This window comes from Dermacentor albipictus, chromosome 5 (genome assembly GCF_038994185.2).
Source record: "Dermacentor albipictus isolate Rhodes 1998 colony chromosome 5, USDA_Dalb.pri_finalv2, whole genome shotgun sequence".
NCBI classification, from domain to species: Eukaryota; Metazoa; Arthropoda; class Arachnida; order Ixodida; family Ixodidae; genus Dermacentor; species Dermacentor albipictus.
The window spans coordinates 99364377-99390242 of NC_091825.1; the positions used below are offsets into that span (position 1 = coordinate 99364377).

Below are 25866 nucleotides of genomic sequence, written 5' to 3' on the forward strand. Positions count from 1 at the left end.
AGATATCATGGTTCTGTAAACGGAATTCATTAGATCATTCAAAGCGGACAAATTCAGTATGTAAATTTATAGCTTACGTTAATTCATTACGTTGTGTACGAGGGTTTTGCATAAGCTGTATTTTCATAGTATTAATTTTTTTTTAGATTCATGAGTAACACATAAATTTTGTCCGCTTTAGATGTACTATTAGATACAATTCGGATAATGTGATATCATGTGCCTTTGCTGAGTTACGGGGTTGTAAACGTTATAGTTTCGTTTTCTGAAAATTTTCAATTTTTGCCGATTTTTAATAAAACATTGAGCTAAGTCAAAAATTCGGAACGAACAGTCACTTGAGATGTTTTTCTTTTAAATGAAACAGACCTCACCAAATTTGGTGCAGTGGTTGCCGAGAAAAACGAATTCTCATTTTACATGTATCTAGATAGGAGCACCCTAGCTAAAGCTTCCTCTTAAGTCTGATGGCAAACTTCGGAACCAAAATTCACGTAGCGCCTCGTCCAGCTTCCAAAAATGCCACTTCGCGATCCAATTTGCAGCCCCGTAGTACGTGACCTCAGGTGAATGATGCAGTACAGTCTAGCGTGAGCCGCCGTGGTTGCTCAGTTGCTATGGTGTTGGGCTGCTGAGCACGAGGTCGTGGGATCGAATCCCGGCCACGGCGGCCGCATTTCGATGGGGGCGAAATGCGAAAACACCCGTATATTTAGGTGCACGTTAAAGAACCCCAGGTGGTTGAAATTTCCGGAGTCCTCCACTAGGGCGTGCCTCATAATCAGAAAGTGGTTTTGGCACGTTAAACCTCATAATTTAATCTTTCTTTTTTTTCAATCTAGCGCGATGTTAAGGTTCTCGCGCGAGCGTCGACCAAGAACAGCTCCGCGGCCCAGAATCATCTTTCGAGGAGAGGGAGGTGTCAGGCAAGCGTGCCTCACAATTTTTGCTGTTGATTAAGCTGCGGTCGCTCGAAGGCGCGCTCTCATATTTTACTCCGAAAAATAAAATAAAAATTGAATTATGGGGTTTCACGTGCCAAAACCGCGATCTGATTATGAGGCACGCCGTCGTCGGGGACTCCGGAAATTTTGACCACCTGAAGTTCTGTAACGTGCACCTAAATCTAAGTGCACCGGTGTTTTCGCATTTCGCCCCCATCGAAATGCAGCCGCCGTGGTCGGGATTCGATCCCGCGACCTCGTGCTTAGCAGCTCAGCACTATGGCCGCTAAGCAACTGCGGCAGGTTTTTTACAGCGAAGCTGTTTATGGCTAAGTCCTGGCGGATCTCATCTCCGCTGACATAGACCAACAATTTTTTCATACGTGGGCCGATCCCGAAGCTAGTGCAGTACCGGGCCGACCCGCGGCGGATGTGCAGTTCGCCATTAAGGGGCCACATTCACAGCTTCGTTGCTCATTTTTCTTCAGAGTGGAAGGGCACTGATTTTCCTTTTTTTTTTTCGTCAGGGTACAGGCGGTGATGGTATCGCGCGCAACGCATTATTCGGTGTTAGGAGGAATTGGACGGCATCTGGTGTGAGTAACGTCATTGCTGCTGAGGCAGAAAAGATGGGTCACCGCAAGCAGGTAGTCGCGGGGGTGGTTGTTGTAGCATGGAACAGCCAACCAGGGAGGGGAGGGTGCGAAACCTTCATTTTGACAGTTTTGAAACGAACCGCTATGCGCTTGGGACGCTATAGGCCGGTCGACGCTCGCGCGACAACCTTCAAATCGCGCTAGTCCGTACCTTACATGCGCGTCAGTCTTGACGGCCAGCGCCGAACGTTTGCCCGCCATGCGTGCGTTCGAGCAGCCGATAGACCAACACTGCTCTCTCCCCTATACTTTTGCGGCAGTTTTGGTCGCAGCATGTTGCATCATTGTTGCACAACCGCGCACGCTTGTGCGTGCTCCCTACCACGAAGTTCGATGTAGTACATGTGCGCATACGTCGCGGATAAAAGACAAAAATATACATCTACTTCAGATAAAGATATTATTCCGGCCTGTTTCCTTTCTTTTCCTAATTCCTTCGGGGTGGGTATTTCGCTCGTGCCCGCATGAAGCGATAACCACAGTCAGCTCGTCAGTGCGCACTCTCATTCGCCTTCGCTACCCTCACGATCCACTCTGTAGATACAGTGTCAAAGCGACGGCCGCGCGTGCGCAGCGTCGCAGCTTCGCGCACGTTCTTGCATTCCTGGTATAGGCTCGACTTGCCCCTGAGCGCACAGCTGTAGTGTACACCGAGCGCGTCGGTGTCCTCGTGCGCGATACCACACTAGGCGGCGACATGTTGCCTTCAACAATTGAAAACACCAGCCACGGTGCGCAGTCGGCAGCTGTCATCCTCTCTGAAGCGAAATGGAGCGTATTTTCAGCAGTGCGAGGCCGCAGCTTATTTTGTGCTCTCGAGTAGCGTATATAGAAGAGGCAACGAAATGATCAACGGCGTCTTTTGAAGCCTGCGAGTGGTGAGTTATCGCCGACGCACTACAGCTCTCGGCTGGCATATCCCCTGGCGAAACAGCCCGCACGAAGCATGTTTTTTTTTACCCGCGGCTGAATTGCCACGAAAGGGTGTATGAAACGCTTCGTGCAGGCTTCATGCAACAGCTTCGTGCAACTGAGTTAACTTGTAAGTGACCGCATAGCAAGTTGTCGAGTGACCAAGGATTTACATCTGCGCGAAACATTTAACTTACTTAATCGCTCAACAACTTATTCTGCGGCAACTTACCTGGCTTGATCTATGGGTGACGTCTAGTGTGAACGGGCCAAAGGTGCTCATTCCTTCGTTGCGTTCACGTCAAGGGTTATTTTTAACGAGCCAAGCGCGGGCTTCAAGTAAAAGGCGCATTTCTGAATATGGGGTTTACTGCCTGCCGGACGAAGCTTCGTATACCCGTGAACGAATTCTCCAACGAATAGAATGCTTTATGTATAGGTACATACGCATACAGAGAAACAGTTTGCATTTCCACGACGCGCTGTTCACGCCGGCGAGCATAATTTGTCCTGCCACAGTCGGCGATTGACCATTTGGTTAACTGTGATTGTGTTGCGACGGCTCGCCAAATGGAAATAGGTCTACGTTGAAGACGTGATCCAACACTTCAACGTAAATTAGGAGATAGGCATGAATAGGCTGCCACGATAGGATTTGGTGTGCCAAATACTTTTACCTGGTAGTGAGTAGGATAGGGCTTCCTGACAGAGGAGGTGCTGCAACACCCGGCACGCATGCACGCGTACGGGCGGCGGTTTCGCACTCTGTCATTTAGCCGGCGCTAGCATTTCGCACACGGCGACGAGAAGGCACCGCGTCGGCATTCTTCGCGCCATCTTCTATCGCCCCAGACCAGCGCATAAAAGTCAATAGGTTGGGCAACGCGCGCGTGCCACTGTCACCGAGCCGTGATCTTTTCGGCCGTGACGACGGGTGGCGACGCGACCCGGTTTTTGCCTTTTGTTTTGTCCTCGCTTTGTATTTTTTCTTTGCCGTGCCGCATTCTCTGTGCGTGCACGTTCGAGCTGCAGGTGACTTGGCTGACTGCGCGTCGGGGTCTCTTCCTCGGGGGCGTCGCGTTTCCGAGCCCATTCATGGAACGCGGTGAAGAATCGCTCGGCGGCCGTCCGGCTTGCCGCGGAAAGGGATCTCGGGCGGCATGCATGCGCTTTGTGCGACGCTCGGCATCTCCGCTGGGAAGGGAGGGAAGGGGGGGGGGGTAGTGAGCTGTTGGGGGTGGCCTAGCGGACGCGGTGGCTGTACACACATCACGATGAGTGGCCCAGATTTGGCCAAAGCGCCGCCGCTCGAGTCGGCTTCGGCCATAGCCTCCTATATTTTTCATGCCCGCGCAATGGTGCCGCGGAGACCGTCCATTGCCCTCTCCTTTCCTCCTCGATTTACGCCTCGGCTCTCCGCGAGAGGCGCTCACACCCCATACTACCTAAAATGCTGCCCTCACATGCCAGACAGAGCTACGCGTCGAGGCCCATCGAAGCACCCTAACCGATCCGTCAAGCAAGAGTTGTGCGATTTCCGTCGTGTTGGTTGCAGGTAAGCGTATGCGTTTTGCAACAGCAGCATGTTTATATACATATTTTCTTGAAATATCAGGGATGCGTGACCGAACTTGTAAGCAGTGTACATAAATGAAAGGAACGTTTGTTTACTAGATTTTCCGCGACCACGTGTTAGTTGTTGGCGTTGTTGCAACGTGTATTGCTTTACTAGTGTAAGATCAGTGATTTACGATGCACAGTTCTTATCGTTTCCTTGCGTTACTTTCTTTTTGATACCCAATCAGTTCTCTATCTGCAGTGTGGAATCGGTTGTGGTGTCCTGCGCCCGACAAGATGCCGTACTGCTGTGTGCCACGCTGCAAGTCATCCAGTAAACAACGGACGCCGGGCATATCGTTCCACGAAATACCAAGTGATCCGGAACTGTGCGCAAAATGGCTGAAAGTCATTTCTCGTGAAAACTGGGTGCCGAATACGACGTCGTGCTATTCTACTGTATGCAGCCGACACTTCAGTTCCTCTGACTTTAAGGAAGGTTGCAAAATTCGGAAACTTAAGAAAGATGCTATTCCCAGCATTTTCGAAGAATATCCGGCGTACTTGCAGCCTCCTAAAAAAAGAGAGAGAAGCTACGCGTCAGTGAAAAAGCGCGAGGCTGCTGCGCTAGCCAACCCACCACCGCCGAAGCGACGAGCAGTCATTGATGACAACCAAATGGAGTCGTGTCCGCATCCGCTCTACGAATTGCCGGTTGTCGACGTCGTCTTTGAAGATTTGTCACCTGTGGACTGCACCGCTACCGAACCGTTGCCACCCGTGAAAAACGGCGCTAGCGAGCGCTGCATCACCGCGACTTTGCAGATGGACAGAGCAGTGCAGGTGTCCTCACAATTCTCGGTTTCGACAGTGGACAAACGAAAGTGGAGACGCAAAGAACGAGACTTAAACGCGCATATTCAGCGGCTCAAGAATACCGTCGACAATTATAAACAAGAAATACAAAAGCTCAAGGAAGAGTGCTTTGTTCATGCATTCCTCCAAGTTGTCGAGAAAGCGAAGGAGAAAGACTTGGCTGCGTCAGTATTAGTAGAACAAGTTAAGAATTTCGGGAAAACGAAACCAACGTGGTCTGATCTGACAGTGCGCCATGCTGTAGTTTTACGTAACCTCTCGACTCGCGCATACGAGCACATAAGGACTACAGGCATTCTCCGGCTGCCCAGTCGAAGCACCCTGGAGCGTTTTATGGGCACATCACGTGGCGAAGTCGGCGTGACGGAACTCGCGAAGCAAAGGCTGTCAACCGAGCTCGCTTCTCATCCCTCATCGCAAGCCAGAGCGTGCTCTTTAATTGTCGACGAAATGCGCGTGAAACAGAGGCTACTGTACCATAAACAAAGGGACGCCTTCATCGGTGAAGTAGACTATGGTGGGAGCTTTCCTAAGGAAACAACAAATGAGCCTGTGCTAGCCAACTCACTTCTGTGCTTCGTCCTCAACGGCCTTTCAGTTTCGTTTAAAATACCCGTGGCATACTTTTTCACGAGAAATTGCACTGGCCGCGAGCTGCACACGCTCATGCGACACGTCCTGAATGAAGTTGAAAACATAGGATTTTTCATCGTGCGCATTGTCACCGACAACCACAAAATCAATGTCTTAGCGTTCCAACTTTTCTATGCAACGGAAGCCTCACGCATTGCATTGAGCACCCAGGAACACCGAATCGAAAGCTTTTCTTAGCATTCGATCAGTGCCACTTGGTCAAAAACGTGCGCTCGCAGTTTTTATCGCGTGACATTGGAAAAGGCGGCGAAATAACGGCGAACCACTTGAAGAGCCTCTACAAAATGCAGCAAGGCAGCCTTGTAAAGCCAGTTAGATTTCTAACGAGAAAACACGTGTTCCCCACAAACATCGAAAAAATGAACGTAAAAAGAGCAATCCAAGTTTTGTCTCCTGCGGTGACAGCGGCATTGAAGCTCCTGCAAGAGCAAGCGGGCCACACATGCGACGCAAGTTTCGCGGGTGTCGGACCGACCGTTGAATTCATGGACACCGTGCACCGCTGGTTCATGCTCATGGACGTGAGCAATTGTACCCAGCACATACACCAGAACAATGCCGATTGCAAGCAGTTCGAATTTACAAGCGATGAACGGTTAATCTGGCTTGAAACAAGCTTCCTCGACTACCTGGCCGATCTCAAAAGCCAGTGCCTGGCGAAGAACTTCTTAACCAAGGAGACTTACGAAGGCCTGGTGATGACAACTCGTTCAAATGTTGAGTGCATTCGATATCTTCTTGAAGAGATGCGCTTTCACTTTGTTTTAACGAGAAAAATGTCGTCTGACCCAATCGAGTCGTTTTTTGGCTGGCTGAGGAAGTCAGCAGGGTCAAATGATCAAACGGATGCCCGAGCTGTTCGGTCAGGTATTGAGAAGACTCTGAAGACTGGCATCGCGTCGGCGGCTGGTACGAGCAACGTAATGGCAGCAGAAGGCAGCGATTACTTGTCAACGCTGCCGCAACAGAAAAACACAAGGGAAGGAACCAGCGAGGAATTCCCTGCAGATGCATGTAGAGAGCTCACAGAGCGACTCAAGCGAGGACAGCCTCTGCTTCCTACTCCAGATGTCGCAGCATTGGCTATGGTCGGCGGCTACTTGGCAAGAGTTGTACAAGAAAATATCAATTGCGAGGAGTGCGTCAGCCTGTTAAAAAAGCCAAACGCCTCGGCGCCCTCGGACTCGCTGATAAAGCACCAAGACCGCGGTGGACTCATCTACCCATCGGGACAACTTTTAGCGGTTCTCTACGCATTAGAGAAATTTATCGGCGTTCTTCTCGCAAGAAGAAGGCACATGAATCAGCCTTTGAAGGAGGCTGTGAGTAATGCCGCTGCAATACTCCGCGAGCACAAAACTTTGATGTGCTCGACGCCAGGACACCAAGAGAACCTGCTGCAACTGTTGCTGACAAAGTTTTTTCGCCCAATATTCACAAATTTTGCAATGAAGGCGACAGACAAACACGACATGGCTAAAGTGTTTGAAATAAAACCGCTGTCACGAAAGACCCTCAAACTGTGAGCTTTGATCTCACAGTTCGGCGCTTTTTGGTGAAGGGCTGGCTCTCCACAACATGTTTTGTGTTGCTTACTTCCACTGTACATTGTGTACGAACATCAATTTAACGTGCGATTATATTTTATAATTCCATCTCAAATACGAACGCCAAACTTGTCTCCACGAGCGCGTGCGCAAGCGGCGGCGTCGCGTCGTCTGCTCTGGGACAGGGTATGGGAAGCCAGCGTGGTCTGGTGGCGGGCGCATGAACTAGGCGGTACGGACGGCGCGCTTTGTTCCCCCACTCAGTGAGCGGGCATGAAAAAATATAGGAGGCTATGCTTCGGCGCGCGTTGTTTGGCGCCGGTCGACCGAGGCGCTCGATCCTTCCGTGTGTCCGCGCGCGTTCGTGCGGTGTGGAGGGTCTTGCGGCGCATGCGCGTACAAACGGCTTTCGCTAAGCAAGTTTTTTTTTCACGTATATAGCCTCTGGCACACGCTGCTGGTACAGGGATAGTGTTTTGCGGTGTATGGCACACAAAGTACTTCGTTTCTGTTGGGCAGATTCCCCGTTTGGTCTCCTGACCCTCGACATCGTCGGCATCGAAAAGAAATTGCTACGGAAATGTTCAAGAGTTTACGCGCCAGTAGAAACAGCTGCGGATCCCACGCACTGTGGGAATCGATGTAAGCGAAGCTGTGCATGCTCTTTCTTTTTATTGACGGTAATTAGCGGTGATGCTGGCGGCAAATGTGTAATTTCTTCAGCGTTAAGTCCAAAACGAGAGTGGTGAGTTGATGTTAAACGTTGCATTGCGTGCATCACTACTGTTTGTCTGCGTAGTCATTGTTCAAGCCCTCTGAGAGTTGAGCATTATCATTGCCTAACATTGCACATCGCATCGTGGCCAAAGTGCTAAACTTTAATTGAATTATGGGGACTGCACGTAATTCAACTATTATAAAATTGTATGTACACATGGTTTACAGTCACGATGTGCGCCACATTTAGCTGCGTAGCGAAGACACTCCTGTTCCGCGCAACGCTTCTTTCGAGCCTGGATTTCATCCACGCTGAGTTCACGCTTTGGAGCCATTTTGCTGGCGCGTGTTTACGTGCTCTTTCTGTATAAGTGGCTAGCACGCTGTTGATGTGCCGGCTTCAAGCGCTCTCTTCAGGCTGTAAACGATTGCAATGTTTACGCTATCACAGCCCAGCACGCACTCTACACAGCCCAGCACCTGCATTTCTGTCGCATAGGAAAGCAAGCACAGCACGTTGCATACGTACAAACTACGCATCCCGGCCCGTGGCGGCGCTGGGTAGGATGCGCGGAGGCGAGCGCCATCTGTTGGTGTTGCACTAAACACCGCGGCAAGACCATCGCAGCAACGCCCCGAAAGTCGGGAGTAGAGGCAAAGGAAGCTTCGCCTTAAAAATGCAGTGTACTTGACTTGCTCGTGCGCCCACATATGTTTCCGCCGTATGGCACCGTGTTACGCGCGACGTTCTATAACGTGCCTCACCGGGATGCGTGAAGCTCACTTCGCATGCGCGTATTATGCCGCTTGCTCCGCAGGTCATCGTGAGTACGTGGTGTGGCAACTCCCCGACCGGCCACATCGATTCGAATTTGCCCTTGCTGCTTGCTCCCAGTTATAACAGCAATAAATAAATGTTAAAATTAGCCTGCGTAATCCACCTTCGCCCTGAATGCATTGTATATCAATGTTAGTGATGTTCCACTGTTTGGCACTGCTCAGCCTAGACAGACGACACCGAGCCGGCAAAGTGTTTTGAAGCACCCAAGACATCGCACCACACTATTAACGTTCGTGGTGCGTTGGCGATGCAGAGCGCCTCTGAATTTCTAATAATTCACTTCTTCACTTGATCCTACTTACGCTCTTGCATGGTACGCGATGGTGGTATGCTAAAACTTGATTTCTTGCATGCCTACAGCTCTTCCGCAAAGGGCCGGCGTATGCGCAGAGGGCCTAACGCATCACATCTAAGTATCGCGTATTATGGAAAGCGATGTCCCTCTCTTGCTACCAGAATGTTCAGCAGCTAGTGTAGCAATAAAGAGGGGGGCGGGTGCGGGGTTGTGCACAGCGTACGAACGTTTCCCTGAATGGCACTCAAGGGTGGCGGTGAGTAGTTTTATAGTACCGGATCCATGCAAGGGGGGGGGGGGGGAGGCGCCGTAATAAAAGCCGTACACGTAAACCGTACTGCGAACATTCTGCATACGCAGCCTTCTCACTGGAAATATGGGCGCATGACCGGCGAAAGCTTGTCTTCGATGCACGCAGAGAACTTCAGACTGTGGTTTATAAAAGGTCCTGTTACGTGTAGACTAGGCCAACACGACACCGATTCCGATCTGCCGACTGTCGGTGACAGCGTTTTTTCCTTCGTGTCGGCGCCTCTGTCACACCAACGCCGAAAATCTGCCGACGGCCTGCGGAGAGCTCGGCGTCGGTACGGTGTGCCCGACATGAAGGATAAAACGCTCACCGACCGTCGGCAGACCGAAATCGGTGTCATGTTGGCTTGAATGAGTCTTCAGGTGTTTTCAACAAGTGGCCCAGATCAGCACCCTTTCATCAGCGCCCATCCAGACGTCGACGCAGACCTGACGCCGACCGTTGACTGGTCAACCATGAAGCTTCCCTCAGGGGACAACGACCATGCACCGGATTATAACTGTGGAGGGTCACTGAAAGCTTACTTGAACTTACTCGACTTGAGTTTCCCAGATTGTGACGTGTTGCCCCGTATGCGGGGGGCCATGGTGTAACATAGGAGGTAGAGTCCTGGGGAACGGCGCGACATAGGAGGGATATTAAACGCGGTTCGACGATTGATTGGCCGAGGTAGTTATAAGATTGTCTAGTCACCTAGGAAAGACGACTGTTTTAAAGGCGATGAGCTTTTGTGCAGTGGGTGTGCGCTGACGTGTCCCGATGCGAGCCCAGACATGTAGCATGCTCCTACATGGAGTGGGCTTCCGTATCCGGAGCCAGTGTAAATAATGTAAGATAATCCTTTTTCCTTCGCTCCTATTCGCGGACGCACTCATTCCTGTGCCTGTAGGATTCCTGGCCTAAACGCTACCCAGAGCCGCAACAGTCCATTGGATCGCATAAGCTTTCGCGCTATTACAGTGCGATTACATTCCCCATAGTCAAATCGCGGCGTTTAATACCTAACGCCCCCTGAACACAGTGGCGCGAAGCCGCCACTCGCCGTTGCAGCTTACGCACGACTCTAGGCCAACCCCTGAGTCAGTGGAATGCGAGGGCTACCCTGTAGATTTTTGTTTCGTTATTACAAAGCATAGTAATGTTTCGTGGTGTTGATGTGCGTAAATAGTTTCGTGTTACTTTACTCTGCATTTTAACTGTTTACGGCTTCTTTTTGGCTGTGTACCTGGTGCTGAAACAGCCTCCTGTAAAGTGCGTATATATGTACGCCAGTCTGGCCACTTTGTGTTGCGTATAAACAATCGCCGCAATCCTCCAGTGAAGGGTTACTTATATTGGTTCCGCCAATAAAAATAACCGTGCAAGTTCCGCCAATAAAAATAACCGTGCAAGAAAGGCTCATTACGCGTTCCGTACGAAACTCGACATGCGCTGTACGCGTCGAGCAACTTGTCGCGGCGTTATAGTCGCGTAACCAGATACGATACGGCAGTATGCACGCAGCTGGCGGGGCGAGAGCACGACCGTGCTCGTATAGCTGCACTTCTTCGCACGCGCGACCCACTTCGACCGCGGACTCTCGTTGAGCGTCGCGGTCTGTGCGCGTGTGTCCCGATTGGCCAGAGTCGTGCTCTCGCGTTAACGAACTCAGCGCGCCGCGACGTGTTGCGCCTCTCTCGTCGCGCGCGGCCCACCTGAATTCGGTTCGTTTGCGAGATCGTGGCGCGAAGGGCGCGGACCGGAATGGGGGCCCTTGACGGAAATGTCTGCGTTTATTTTCGCGCATTGTTGCGCGGCCGATTTCCCAACGCTTGCAGTCAACCGTATCCAGAGAATGTGCTCGAGAAGTGCTTTACGAGCTGCTTTGCGTAGCGTATTCGGAGCGTGTAGCAAAGTGTTGACTTCACGCGTGACAGATATTTTCGACGCGTCTTGGTCGCGACATCTGTTACGCGCTGCTCCGTTATACCGCACTTCGATACCGACCGCCGAAATGTCTCCCTTGCCACTCACGTTTTAAATTGACGCCTAATAAAAGTAATACAATGAATGAGGAGACATTAAAGGAAAATATTAGGTTGAGCTAGATTGAAAGTTTCGGCTTCTCTAAGAATGAATTCGTCACTAGGTCGAAACGAGAACAGAGCTTTCGTAAGCGGGAAAATGATGAAAATGGAAAATTGTAGTGGCGCCACCTGTTGTGGACTGCAGTACCTCTCATCTGGCGTCGGCACTGGCTGATTCAGAGCGACATAGAGGAAGGTCACGTGGATATTACGTCATCTTGCCACTTTTGGCGAAGTCAGTTCAAATTGAGTATAGCAGCGGAACCTTCGACGTAAGTGTGGCACGTGCCCGATGCTTAGCTATTGTGATCTGTTGAAGCCTCTGTAATCTCTATGCACTGAGTTCGTACAAAAATATCCCCTAAGCGTGTACCTGTCGTGTATCCATTCTGTAGTTCAACCAAGGTATTTTTACAGCGAAGCTGTTAGGGGCTATAGTTTCCCCGAGATCGTGTCCGTATGTAGACACAAAATCCCGAAGATAATGCAATGCCGGGCCGACCCGCGCCGGAGGCGAAGCAGGCGTTAAGCACACCCCATACGTGGGCCAATCCCGAAGATTGTAAAATACCGGGCTGACCCGCGGCGGAGGCGCTGTTCGCCATTGAGGGGCCCACATACACAGCTTCGCTGGTCATCCTTCTTCACAGGTGAAGGGCACTGAGTCATTTCCCACCCACTTCGACAACTCTAATTTTATTACTTGCGTTATAACTGGCGTTGATGTAACCAATTCGTATGAACTTGTCCTTATGACCTTTGCCTTTGTAGATAAGGTTCATCTTGCTTTCACGCAACTCGATCAGAATTTCCTGGTTTAATCACGTACTAGGTGGCACTAGTCAGCTGTGCCTTGTTGCTTAAGCCCAGCTGCTCGATGAGCACCCGTACAACCCCTTGACTCTTCCCGTGGTGCAGGCCCTGGAGGTAGCCTATGTTTAACTCGTACGAAATATGCAAACTGCTATTCGTCCGTGCTGCTTCTCATTGCCTCCGCTGATATACTGCGGGTGACTGATTCATCTGGCTGACACAACGCGCGACAACTAGAAAATGTTAGTTCGAATCCATTAGCAGTATCTTTAGTGCGATGGTCCGTAGCGGCGCCCATTGACCGAAGCAACGGTGAACTGCAGAAAGAGGCCTGACGCGAGTGGCCGCTGCTACCGCGCGAAGGAGAACGGGACGAGATTGTTGACGGAGTGCCCAAGTGTCGCGAGCGGCTGCCCTGCCAGCGGCTCTTCCTCTTCGCTGGTGGATTAATGAATCCTCCTCCGCCGCCGCCGCAGCAAGCAAGGCCGCGCAAAGGACGCCCGCGGTCGCTGCTTTCGCGGCGAGCGAGTGTCGTGGATTTTGAGCCTTGACTCTTGCTTGCGTTTGCTCGCTCGCTCGCGCTACGCTCGATGAGTGCTTGTACCCGTTCCGGCTAAAGCCCCGACATCCACGCGCCAGCGGCGGTGGCGCGTGGATGGAGGGGCTGTAGTTCCGGCGGCTGGTGAGTGTCCCTCTCCTTTCGCTAGGCGGCGCTCGTGTTCCTTTCGCGGCAGAGGCGCTTGTTCGTCACACACTACAAGGGCTTGCGTGTCTATAGAGGATGTCCGTTCAGCGCAGAATCGATGACGAATGTAGAGCGATTCACCAGGCGCTGGTCTCCCAGCTTGAGCATCTGATGCTTTTGTCAGTGCCGTTGCTTATTCAGCGTTTGTCTGGTTTGCGCACGCACGCACCGAATCGTGGCTCCCTAAATGTTGTACTCGTGAAGCATTCATTAGTCGGGAAATTAGTGCACCGCGGTTAAGAAGAATGTTACGTTACGAAGAACTGAGGGATATAAAGAACTTGCGTTTAAATATCGTAATAAAGATGAGGTGATAAAGTATAGTAATATAGTAATAAAGATGAAGTTAAAGTTACTAGATTTGCTGAACTATTTTTAATTAGCAATACTGCTTTAATTAGCTGCCTTTAATTAGTTTCGTTGCGCTGCCACAGCGCTCAGAACGACATGTCGAATGTGCCGTTATATATAGTGAGAGCGGTCACAAGCTTCATGACCCCACACCCAGTCCTTCTGAAAATTATACTGTATACTATTCTTCACGCTTTGTTCTGCTGATATCCGTGCAGCCGCTTTACGCTGCCATCTTAGCACGCACCGCGTACCGCATGCATGATGGAATCGCGGCCGCTCGATAGAAAACTTGCACGTTTCGATTGATAGGGCGTGGTTGAAAACTGCGACATGCAGCAACCTGCCTCTGCGATTTTAGTTGAGGCTCCGGCGGCGGCCCAATACAGAAAGGGCAGTAAATAGATTAATAGGTGCCAACGGCAGAGGTGCGTGTGAACAGCTCCCATCTGCGCTCTGCAGGGACGATATATGGGAATATAGAACAATGTTAGAAAAGCGAGACGAGTCGGCACATCGGTGTGGAATTGGCACATCGGAATTTCGTGACCGCTATATCGGGTCCGATCGGTTGCGCAAGCATCTCGTCGGTATGAGCAAACCACGTTGCATCTGATATGGGGGGTTCTCCCCAACCAAGGGCTTGTAAAAACGCTCGGACGTGGTGGGCGGTATACTTCGAAAAACGTCCATATCCGAGCGCCTGGAAATCGAGCACTTTGTGGGCGTACATTGCAAGATCATTGTCCTCTATGTATATCTATTTATTATCACCTGTCTCGCTTTCTGGCCTATACACTGATACCGTTGATAACGGTGCCATTCGTCGTGCGTAACAATAGTGCTTTACATTTCGGTCACCTGCTAACTTTGCACTTCTGAACGCCGAGTTATGTGCAGTGATTCTTTAGCTAGCATGCTAAGCAAAGCTGCCCGTAGCCTTAATGTTGAAGCGCTGGCGTTATGCTGAAATTGACTACTAGCGAAAACAATGGAAGATGAATAGAATCGCAGGACAGCATGACCTCTGAACTGGCACCTCGACGTTCCTTGCCGTCGTGATCCCTGCACATCTATTTTTCAGTGGAAGGCAAGAAACCTGGTACTACTCAAGGTGTTATGACGTTAAACAAGTCTTCCCCAACGTTCGTGCAATTAGCCGCTTTTATTAAGGTAATCTCCTGTCGATCCACGTGATGCAATCAACCCCTTCATTCTTTATGTCCTACACCTACGTTTCTTCCCTCAACCTCACAAACCAAGTGATCGCAGTAAGCCAAGAATGGCTGATCCGTCGTTCTGACTTCTGTTTCCCGCTCAGTAACGTGGCTACGTGTTTATTCACCCCCCCCCCCCCCATTCTTGCTGTAATTCCTACGCATTACGACGTATACGTCAGCATCGTAACGTGTGGTAACAGCGGCGTATATGAGATCACATGCTAATCGAGAGAGTAAAGTAACGCGACACGGCGCGCGTCGCGACGTGGCATCCATCGAGCTCCGCGGAATTCATATCCGTGCCGCAGCTGTTGGCAAGTGTTTGCTCGTTGCCGCCGCAGGCGCGTCCAGTCGGGTGCATTCTTGGCTACGAGCAGCCGGTCGACGAGGGCCGGCGATAAGGCCAATACGGGAGCCGCCGCGCATCCTGCCCGCCGGCTTGTGTGGATCGAGAAGCCGTCGGCGTTCGCGGAGGAACAACCCGGCGGCGCGACGCGCCGTCGTTAGGCTTATCTCGCGGAAGCCGTTGTTCCGGTTGACTCTTTCGCTGCCGCCCGTCGGGTTGCTCGATCGTACACGTTGCTCGATCGACGTGGTTCATCGGTCGTGTTGCAAGCGCGGCGCGACTGTGGCTCGGTCTTTGTTTCCTCGGTCTCCTCGCCAACACGTGCAGTGCACGTTCAGTGTGGCTTCTGTAACCCGCAGCGGGCGACCTGCTTTGCGACCTTTGTACAGGAGCTGCCACCGCGATGTTTCTGTTTCATTTATTCCCTGCGTATCACCAGCTCGTCATGGGTCGTTGGCCTTTTAGTGTCGGCGTGTCACTCCAGTTGTGGTGTTATTTGGGCGATAATTAACCCTTTCAAGGCGTGGCCACGTCAGGTTAAGATGTCAGCGCGAACGGTCTTTTAAATCGCTGTCTGACGTACTGTTTTGTGAACACGCTGGTGGAGAGCATGTAAGGTCGCACAGACGCACTTGGTGTCGGATGTGCTCCTCGCCTTTCTGTAAGAGTCTGAAACCTTCCACCGTGGTCTGAAGCAAAAGTTAAGAGTGGCCGGTACAGTGATGACTGGATAATTGCTCGGCGCTTAAGGTACGTGCCAGCGGAGATATCATTGTAGCCTTATTTAATTGTAACATCCTTAGCTCCGTTAGGCCAACTATGGTATACTATAAAACACTTATTAAATGGCATGGCGCAGTGCTACGAAGGCAGTCTGAAACTGCGGCTCATAGCGATAAGCACAGTACATTCCAAGGTTGGGGCATCTAAAACCGCATAATTATATTTTTCGTCGTGCATTCGCAGGCTCTCCAATCTATCGACATGTAATGTAAGCTTCTACATAACTGTATAACTCGCTTCTAGCTGGGCTAGTTGTTTCGTATCCACTGAAAAGACTGATGAGCACGAAATGAAGACGAAGGTGGGGTCTTGAACACGTATTTATAACCTTGCCTTCGTCTTCGTTTTGCACTCGTCAGTCTTTTCAGTGCCTGTATACTTTCCTGTTGTGCTGAGCCAATTGCAGCTATTTCGTCGCGTATTATAGCGCGGTCCTTTTCGGGTGCAGCGCTCAGGGGGGGTGTAGATTACGACAGATCATTCGCCAAAGAAACTAAAAGGCGCCGGGCGCCTTTTGCTTAGTGGAGCAGTGGCACACACACTCACTACAGAAAGCAAAAAAAAAATCCAAGGACAGCTGTGCACGTATGAGTTGTGAATGCGAAAGCATTAATGTCCAATTGAGCGCTGCTGCACGGTCCTTCGAATTTTGCGCTGCGAGCGATGTTTCAGAGTCCAGCTGCGGGGTATTTTTTTGTGCAGTTCATACGTTAGCATGTTGGCTGTAGACCGGTATCATTTGGGCGATATTGCTGAGAAATCACGGTGTAAGAATATAATATTCTTACACTGTGTGAGAAATCAAGGACGCCGCATGCCACCAACGCCCTGCGCGACGAAAGCCCCTCCATCCACGCGCCACCGCCACCGTCGGTGGAAACGTGTATGAAGGGGCTTTATGCGCGACGAGAGACCGAGTGCCGAGGTGACCGAGATGACTCAGCAGCGGCCACCAATGGTGCATCGACGCGTCGCCGTATATGCTGTGCTTGCATGTGCAGCAAGCATGTATGTACTTGCTGCGCTGAAGCTAGCGAAAGAATGGATCATGTTTTATTAGAATGCGAATATCTGCCCAGCGGTCGATTTGAGCACCCCTGGCCTCTTGAAGCCCTTGGGTTCATCGAGAGCAGGGGGAAAGTAAACATGTCAGCAATAGATATTAGTAAGAGGCGATTGAAAGATTGCTGGAAGAAAGGTTGGGAAACGACAAAGAAACGGAGGCGTACAAAAGCAAAATTCGCAATAGGGGATCAGAAAATTTGGTTGTGGAAGTTCATACTGTGCTTTTTCTTTCTTTTTTATCATAGGTAGGACGTTAAGCACTTATAATAACAAGAGCTTGGTGGCACAATCCACCGTCCCGTTCCAAAGCGGATGCTCATAGCATCCATCCATCCCACCCATGCATGCTCCGTCGAGGCGCGCTGGTTACGTGGCGTCGCGGCGATGCTCTCTCCCTTCACGCAACACCTGGCGCGCTATGGGTGCAGCAGGTGTTCCGTTTCGCTGCTACAGACACCGCCGGCTTTTCTGCTCAATGTGCCATTCGATGCTTTCGCATCAAAAAAGAATAGAAAATTGTAGGAAAGTATATTTTGCAAAGCGGCGGGCCACAGCTGCCCCGGGTGCCGCTGACCTTAGTGACGAATGTGCTCAAGTGTCGTTTTAATTGTTTTCGCCTGGACAGCAGCGTGTCTGATTGCAGTTCACGCGCTGGCCCACGATCTGTGGAAGTAATTCCCTCGAACCCTGTCCTTTGTGCAGGTGCCGAGGCGGCGCAGGCGACGAGATCGAAGGTCGCGGACCCGTGCTGATGACTCGCGCGCCGAGTGATGAGCGGCACTAGCGGCGCCAGTGCAGCAGCAGCAGCAGCTAGGCTCGACGCATCGTCCCTGGTCTCACCAGCAGGTCCGCAATGGCGTCGCCCGGCTCGTCGGCGGCCTCCTCCGCGGCTGACGGCGTCAGCTGGCAGCGTGGCGTGCGCGCCTCGGCGGCGTCTCTCTGCCGCGGGCACTTCTACAAGCTGGTCGCGGCCACTGTGGCTGCCTTCCTGCTGCTCGAGTACAGCTTCAACATGCTCTCTACCAACCAGAAGCCGTTTAAGGTACTGCGCCACGGGACCCCTTCTCCATGGGCGTTGTGCCGACTCGCGTATCAATCGAACCTCGTTATAACGAAGTAGCGCCCTACAATAAATTTGTTATATCCGATATTCGTTATAAGCGTGGACGCTGATACCGGCGGAAAAATGCGATTGGCTCTCTACAAGAGAGATGCAAGAGGAAAGCAATCCTCAGATGGGACAGAAAGGGTGTCCTGCCAATTCGAAGCTCCTTGGCGGTTTGTCGTGCCCGTACCCGACACGTGAATAATGCTAATTTAAAAGCGCATTTTGCACTGTCATCAAGGCACACCGGGCATGTGTCCTCTCCCCAAAATTTCTGTATTAGCATGTGGCCTGTCCAGCCCACCTCACACGCTCCCCTACCCCATTCAAGTGCGCATCCACCCTCCCTTGCCTTTGAAAAAAAATTCTGGCTAAGCCACTGAGTCTATTGGCATTGTGTCCTGTATCCCTGTATCTTCTATCCCTGTAATTCCTTCTCTTCCTCTCGTCATATAGCCAAGCTTAGCTGCTAGCCAAAATGCACACATGCCGACAATCTGCTGTTTCAAGTTGCTATATCTGGTTAACCTTCTTGCTACCAGCATACATATTTTGCCCATTTTGCTACATTTATTGTAATAGAGCTGCCAGCAAACAAATTTTTATTTTGCTGTAACCGTTAATGTCTCGGATCTTGCATTTTCAGCTGTATTTAGTAGTTGAATACTCATTAAAATGTAACATTGACAAAAAATGTTTGCATATACTTTGATAATTTCTTATATATCAAATGAAAGAGAAAGACAAAGAAGAGATATTCATGTGAATTATATTAAGGCTGCACTTTGCTTAAGTTGGTCATTTGAGAGGCTGCACCTATTTAGCTCTTCATCCGCAACACTAATATTATGCAATGACATTCTATAGGTTGTCCGTGGATTTTTTAAGTAGGCTGCTCGGCCTTGTTCCCCTCTTGGCCACATAAAGTATGCAAATCGCCTACAGAAAAGGCCAATTGATCTTCTTTGTTCTAATTGTGGTCTGTTCACTTCCACAAAGGTTCTTTCTAAATATTCTGTAGATATTCATCTGGTTGACCTCCCTGCCTTTCCTTTCTTTGCTACCTCACTTCTGTAGACATTGTCAAAGTATTAAGTCGCAAGTGCTTGGGCTGTACATAAACATTGTGTAGACATTATGCTACACAATGTTGCCTACAATTGTTACCTTAAATATTGCCTACAATTATTACCTTAAAGGCCCCCAATCCTGGGGACCTTTAAGGTAATAGTGAAAGTGAAGTAAACATCCTTTCTACAGACAATCATCATTCTTGAAGGTAGGCATGTGTGCTCTGAATATGACATTATCTGATTAGACTGACATTCATAGTGCAGGATTTCTTAGGTAATTCTTTACATAAACTGCAGAGCATGTTTAAAGCAAGCCTGGCAAATCTGTGACATCATAGCTTCAAGAAAATGGCCATGGGCTATAAGGAGGTGCTATTGATTTTCATACAAAACTTCGATTGTGAGAAGCAGTGCTATACTGGGGGCATGTATGCATGGTTAACATGAAAAATAACAAGCAGCAGCATGTTACAGATACCTATAATATCTATTGTGCTAGATACCCAGTTACATTGCTAGTAGCGTGTTATTAAATGTTCGGGACTTACTGGTGCACCCAAAACGATTGGCGAAACGAGAGCAAGGTGAAAGCAGGAGCCAACGTTCTGGCAGGTGTACTTGTCTTCAAGTTCAAGGACAAGTCCACTTGTCAAAACGTTGACTCCTGCTTTCACCTTGTTCTCGTTTTGCTAATCGTCTTGAATTTTCATCTCCCGCCTTCCCCCTGTTTTCCCTGGTACACCCAAAGTAACATATGTATACAGATAGCGCTATTTTTAAAGGTATGGTAGACCCTAAGGGTGTGATATAATTCTATGTATTAGGAAACTAAGATAAGGCTAGTCAACAATATTCTCTATCTGCCAGTTAGCGGGAAGTGTATGGCTTACGGTGGGTATCTTGTATTTGCTCAGAAAAGCAACAGCGCAGTGTTTTTTAGAATTATAGAATTGATTAAAATGAACAAAAGAGTTTGCAATCTTCAAACACAGAAATACATTGCATTTTGGAGATTTTAATTGAGGCACCTCTGTGGCATAGAGCAAAACAGCCTTCCTGTTGAATAACAGCTGGAGGGGAATGGCAGAGGTGTTCTTCTGCATTAACTATAGGCAACCTGCAACAACCATTTTTGGAAATTACATTTCAGAAGTGTTGGCTTTGCTTCTTGTTCTTTATATTCTCAGTGGTTCTTTTTGGAAAAACTCTCTTCTGCTTGGTTAAAGCCAGGAGGAATGGAGGGGAGTGCGCATAAGACTGAAAGCTCCATTCTGTGCAAACAATCTTGCTTTCACATAAATGTTTTAGTGTTTAGATTTGCGTGCATGTTAAAGGACATTAGGTAGTGAAAATGGATCCAGAGAGCCCCTTCCTTCCTCCCACTACCATGCCTCTCATGGCCTTTTGTTGCTTTGCAACGTTAAACTTCATAATTTGATTTCATTCGACGCTTTTGGGTAAATCATAGTTGCTACTTCGGTTTCTCGTGCAGACGCTTTCTGTCCCCTTATGGCCTTCCTTCCAACCCGTGCAGGTGGTCTCACCTGGACTCTCTTGGATTTTCCGGCCAGTTCCTGGTGGCGTACCGCTCCCAGAATCTGCCAGCCCATACTCCGTGAACAAAACGCACTTAGATAAGGGCTTTCCCACTTCTGCGCATACTGATAACACCAGCAGTACACCTGCCTTGGAACTCTGTCCGCTTGTGCCACCTCACTTAGGTGAGTGTTCCTTCGGCTGTTGATGTTTTTTTTGCAAGGTAGCTCTAGCCACGCTGGAAAACTGACAACCTGCCTAGAGGTTGTCTAAATGTTTCATAAACATGTGCAACACACCAATGAATGAATCAATCAATCAGTGATAAAGCACTAACAATAGCGATAAAAATCTTAATGCATGCACCAATCAATCAAGTAATGATAAAGCACTCACAGTTGTAATAAAGAACTTAATGCATGCATATTTCTTTTAATCTAATCCCTCGTGGCGCTCTGGCTGTGGCATCGTGTTTCTGAGAATGACGTTATGAGTGCAATTTACAATCGTGACAGCCATATTTCTATTGAATTTGAATGTATAAAGCACTTGTGTTTAGACATTTCAGGTGCATGTTGAAGAACTCTAGGGGGTCGAAGTTAAACCAGAGCTTTTTACGACGACACCTCTCATAACTGCAGTGTTCCTTTGTGATGTTATACCTCTGTCAGTTAGTCAATCAGTTAGGAAGCATTAACAGTAAAATCATGATGAGTTTTAGTGTAGGCACATTTCTTTTCATTTAATGTCGCTGTTTATGCAGAGTTGGGTTCTGTGTTCGATATTGCAAGGTATATCATTGCAGTAGACATAGTACCACTGCACTTGCTCCAGTATGTTCTCAAGCTTCAAGAAAAAAGTGTGTCAAGGCTACTTGTGGATGTTAATCGGATGTTAATTGACATCTATGCTTTTGTAATACCTGTATATCTATCTACCGACTCACAAGCTCTTATTTTCCTCCCATGTCCTTAGTCGGTCGCTTAAAAGTGCTCAAGGAGGCCCCATCGTTTGAGACGATGGAGAAGGAGTTCCCACACATACTGCCTGGCGGGCGGTACCAGCCCAAAGACTGCACGGCGAGGCATCGAGTGGCCATCTTGGTCCCATACCGGGACCGTGAGGAGCACCTCAGGGTCTTCCTCTACAACATGCATCAAATGCTGCCCAGGCAGCAGATAGACTATACCATCTTTGTAATTGAGCAGGTAAATTGCAGTGCACGCACTCTTAATCTTCTGCATGACATCTGCACACTGCGCTGGTCATCTGCTCCGATTCTTCTATATACTGATTTTCCTGACAGCCTTACAAGATAGGGACACTGAAGGCAAAGATTTATTCAGTCTAAAATGTTTGATCGTTCTTTTGGGAAACTTGTTATGTTTGCTTTAAATCAGTTGATTTTGGCTAAAAATAAGCATTTGTGGTGCCTTTTCAAACAGTTCCCTCTACTGCTCTTTTCTTTCCAGACAGATGATGTAAGTACAGAAAAAGAGGTGTCAGCCTTCATTCATACTTTGTAGCTTTTTGTCAGTCTAATCTAGAATTTCATAACACAAAATTAATTACGCAAATTTAAAGCAACAATGTTGTTTAAATTCTTATACACCTGGTGTGAACACCTTGTAGCCTGTAATGTTGAAAAGGGTCCTCAAAGGTGTTTTTTTTTTGTGTGTACCCAGAGATATCATAAAGCGATGTTATTAGATGCAAATCCATAAATATTGAATCAAATCAGAAAAAATAAAGCCAAATATCGAATATTTGAAAACTCTCAGAAAATTTAAGGCTTACAAATTTCGGGCAAGAAAATAGTGTTTCACATGCTCGGGATTATTCAGCATTGTATAACAAGAATGTAGCAAGCTGTCAGTAACTTCTATACATAAAAATCGATACAGTTCAGTCCACTCAAATTAAAAGGAGCCCTGAACCACTTCTTGGGCTTGGTTAAATAACATAGTCCGTGGGTAGCGTACGCTGCTGTGGACATCTCAACCATGTTTTGCTGTCGTACGCGGTGCATGGCGCTTGCAAGCGGATCGCAAAATAATCTTTCTCTCAAACGCTCTTTTCAGCAGAAGGCCTTGTGCTCACTCTCTTCTGGGCACTTTAATTCGTTATCAGATGCTTTATTTCATCATTCCCTTAGACGGCTGCTATTGGCCGATGGCTGACATCAACCTGTGGTCGAGCACGAGGTCGCGGGATCGAATCCCGGTCACGGCGGCCGCGTTTCGGTGGGGGCGAAATGAGAGAACACCCGTGTACTTAGATTTAGGTGCACTTTAAAGAACCCCAGGTGGTCGAAATTTCCGGAGTCCTCCACTACGGCGTGCCTCATAATCAGAAAGTGGTTTTGGCACGTAAAACTCCATAATAAACAAAAAACCTGCGGTCGGCTACGTGGCGTATATATCGCAGCCACCGCAGGGTGCCGCCACGAGTCCATTGGCTAAGCGCACTGTGGCTCGCTGAGCACAACTGTGTTTGGCTTCTATTCAGTGCATCATAGGCACCAAGGCTACGTCTATGTTAACATCTAAAATGACATTTGAACTGTGCGCCATGGTGACATTTAAAGGCGGAGCGTTGTGGGCCTGCCCCACTGCGCCGTGGCCTTTACAGTGCAAGGCATTGAAGAAGGAACAGGAGCGCAGCGGAGGCTGTGTTTGATTGCCTATAACTCAGCTTCTGCTGAATCCATCAAAGAACTTTTTGCGGCAAAGTATTTCTGAAATAGTCAATTTATCTTCAAATGCCTTTCTCCACTTCGATAAAAAGTGGTTCAGGAGCCTTTTAAAGGAAACACCAAATTAGTTTGCCAGCAATGTCTACAGCTCATTTCTAGTATATGAAAAACTGCAATTTTTTTTTCTTTGTTAATAGAATTTCTCTTGCATATAATTGAATTCTTTTCCTCCATAAATGAACTGACATTCCGTTGTACTGAATATCTAATGAGGTTCTCGATTTAATAGTGGTCCTGTGTTTTGCAGCAATCTTTTATTTATTGCAAAGAAACTTTTGCTTTCCAGTTTTTCTCCAAAGTACAGAAAGGCTGTTCCAACTTTACAGCAGGTGGGTTATCGTAAGGCCAATCTGCGTAACAGATAAAAGGACCGCTCATCACGTGACGCGATCAGTTCCTCACGTAGCCGGCGTCGACAGTCAAGAGCAGATGCTGGCCATTTCATTCAAGCTCAGCGTTATTTCCCACCTTTCATGTTCTGAAATTTAGAGGGCTACGGCAAGATCGCGTGATGCTGCAAACGATCCGCGGAAATGCATGCAAACGATCACGATACTGTCATTCCCTCCATGTAGATACAAAGCTAGTCTTGTGACGGGTTGCTCAAAGCTCTACAAATAGATACCGATGTGCATCAACGAATGTAGTCGGGAACGAGAGGCCGCCATATGATGCGTGTCAAAAGATGGCAACCGTGAACAACTTTGTTGCTATTCCAAGCATTTGCTTTCATTTGTGAGGTCGTTTGACGGATTTCTGACTCTCCCGCTGTATTGCTGTATGTATTGTAACTATTTGGAAGTGCTTGCTTGCTTGTTTTTACCGCAATGTGACAATATTACTAAACATTTTGTGCAATAAGCTTTGGTTGAAAGTCGCCGCTTGTCTTTGTTGTCTGTGTTTTGCTATAAACCAACTCATCAAAATTTCCATCCTTGTGTTGATGATTGCCTTGGGAGGAACAGTAAGAAGGAGTGTTAATTAGAGCATTCTGTGTAAGGAACAACAATGATCAATTTTGTGAAACAGGCTTAAGCAATGTTCTTCAAGATATTCTCTATGACACAAGTTTGTTGCATATGTGGTTGTGATGCCTTTCAGGCTGGACAAGGGAAGTTCAACCGCGCCAAGCTGTTCAACGTGGGCTACCTTGAGGCGCTGGCGTTGTACGACTACCAGTGCTTCATCTTCCACGACGTCGACCTCATACCCGAGGACGATAGGAACCTCTACACTTGCCCCGAGCAGCCTCGCCATATGTCGGTGGCCATAGACACCATGAAGTACAGGTAAGGAAAAATAATTGTTGCTACCATGCCTGTATATACAGTCGCCGACCAATAATCTAGACATGTTTGGTAATTTAGACAGCCACGAGGCACCGCCAATGGCCTCGTTGACTGAGTGTGCAAAGACGACCAATATTTTGGACAGCCGCCAGCTCAACATTAGATTATCCGTACTCCGTCCGTGAACTCTGACGCCATTATCTCCTCTGGCAACATTGAAAAGACATCAAGTATGGTCTCGGAGATTATATGTTAGATGGTAATCCCTGAGGCCTTGCCTTACTCGCAACACTACGCCTCAGAGATTTAACTGTAGATGCCAATCTTGGAGGCTTTGCCTGAATCATAGGTCGTGTCAACACTGTGATCGTCATAGCCTATTCTGGCAACCCCGCCCATGGCCTGCTCTCGTCACTCTATTCGTTGAGTTTGCCTTTCGGTCTGCGTTCTGCTATTCTGTGTTTCTTTGTTTAGTTTGCGTTCTGAACAGCTCTCTGCTGGCTCCAAAAAGTCTTTCTCGTGAACTTACCGACCAACCTTGTCAATGGCACCAACGGTGCCCTCGCAGTCCGACTCGGTATGAGTCTCGAGTCGCAGTCCGAATGACTCCACAACGTGCTCAAATGCGGACATCATTGATGGCCTGCTAGGCTGCGCTGTGCCGATTTCTGCAGCCGTTGCATTTGGAAACTTTGCAGACGTCGACAGTGTGGTGTTGTCGTGTACCAAACTGAACAATGACGAAATATTTGAGCAAGTTCTACCACCGTCAAACGACTCTAACTGAGATAATGATGATGATGTGCTATGTGCTGCGGAGCCTTCATGTGCGGATTCAAGCCTTTGCAGTTCTTGCATAGGCATACAGCGACAGCACAAAAACTTGCAGAAATACCGACGTACTTGGCTGCACGTAAGTGGAAGTGTGTGCAGCAATGAATCAACCACTTATTCTTTCCACTGGCGCCTTAAGATGTAAATAAAATGATCTTTTTTGGATACATTCGTTTTTTTACATTCCATAGTTCAGACTTATTTACATTCCTTGTGGAGTCTCAATTATCGGTTGTCGATTGTATACGAAAATGAAATAGACATTTTCTGGATGCTGCATAGATATAAAAGTGGATCTTTTTGTTCATTGTAGGTACCAAAACCATCGTTTTTATCTATGCGCACATGTTTTTGCATCTGAATCTCATAAGAATAACCGCCAAAAATGATGTAAAATTCGGCATCCGAACTAGACAAAGGGTTTTCAGTAAGAGAGGCCTGAAGTTAGTCTGTTGCGTTGCAAAGATGGGTCTCCTTTTGTCGAAATGTTAGCTCCAGACTGACGCTTTCCTTGTTCATCCACTTTTGGTCACTTGAAACTTGGCAGTGTTCAAAGAATGTTGGTCCTGCTTA

At 48.6% G+C, this 25866-nt stretch overlaps 2 protein-coding genes across 4 annotated transcripts in view; both read left to right on the forward strand.

Moving 5' to 3' along the window:
• Window positions 1-25866, forward strand: part of LOC139059974 (beta-1,4-N-acetylgalactosaminyltransferase bre-4-like) — a 209222-nt gene that overhangs the window by 157460 nt on the left and 25896 nt on the right. For 2 of the 3 annotated variants that reach the window (XM_070538636.1, XM_070538638.1), the window contains 4 exons: window positions 17404-17743; window positions 20414-20600; window positions 21391-21623; window positions 24272-24459. In XM_070538636.1, coding sequence (XP_070394737.1) covers window positions 17555-17743; window positions 20414-20600; window positions 21391-21623; window positions 24272-24459 — 797 coding nt within the window. In that variant the 5' untranslated portion in view covers window positions 17404-17554. Of the gene's footprint in view, window positions 1-2166; window positions 2479-17403; window positions 17744-20413; window positions 20601-21390; window positions 21624-24271; window positions 24460-25866 lie in introns of those variants that run through there. The other variant, XM_070538637.1, reaches the window with a different exon arrangement.
• On the forward strand, window positions 5725-7310 carry LOC139060561 (uncharacterized). Its single transcript, XM_070539710.1, has one exon. The coding sequence runs from the start codon at window positions 5884-5886 to the stop codon at window positions 7123-7125; it is 1242 nt and encodes a 413-aa protein (XP_070395811.1). The 5' UTR covers window positions 5725-5883; the 3' UTR covers window positions 7126-7310.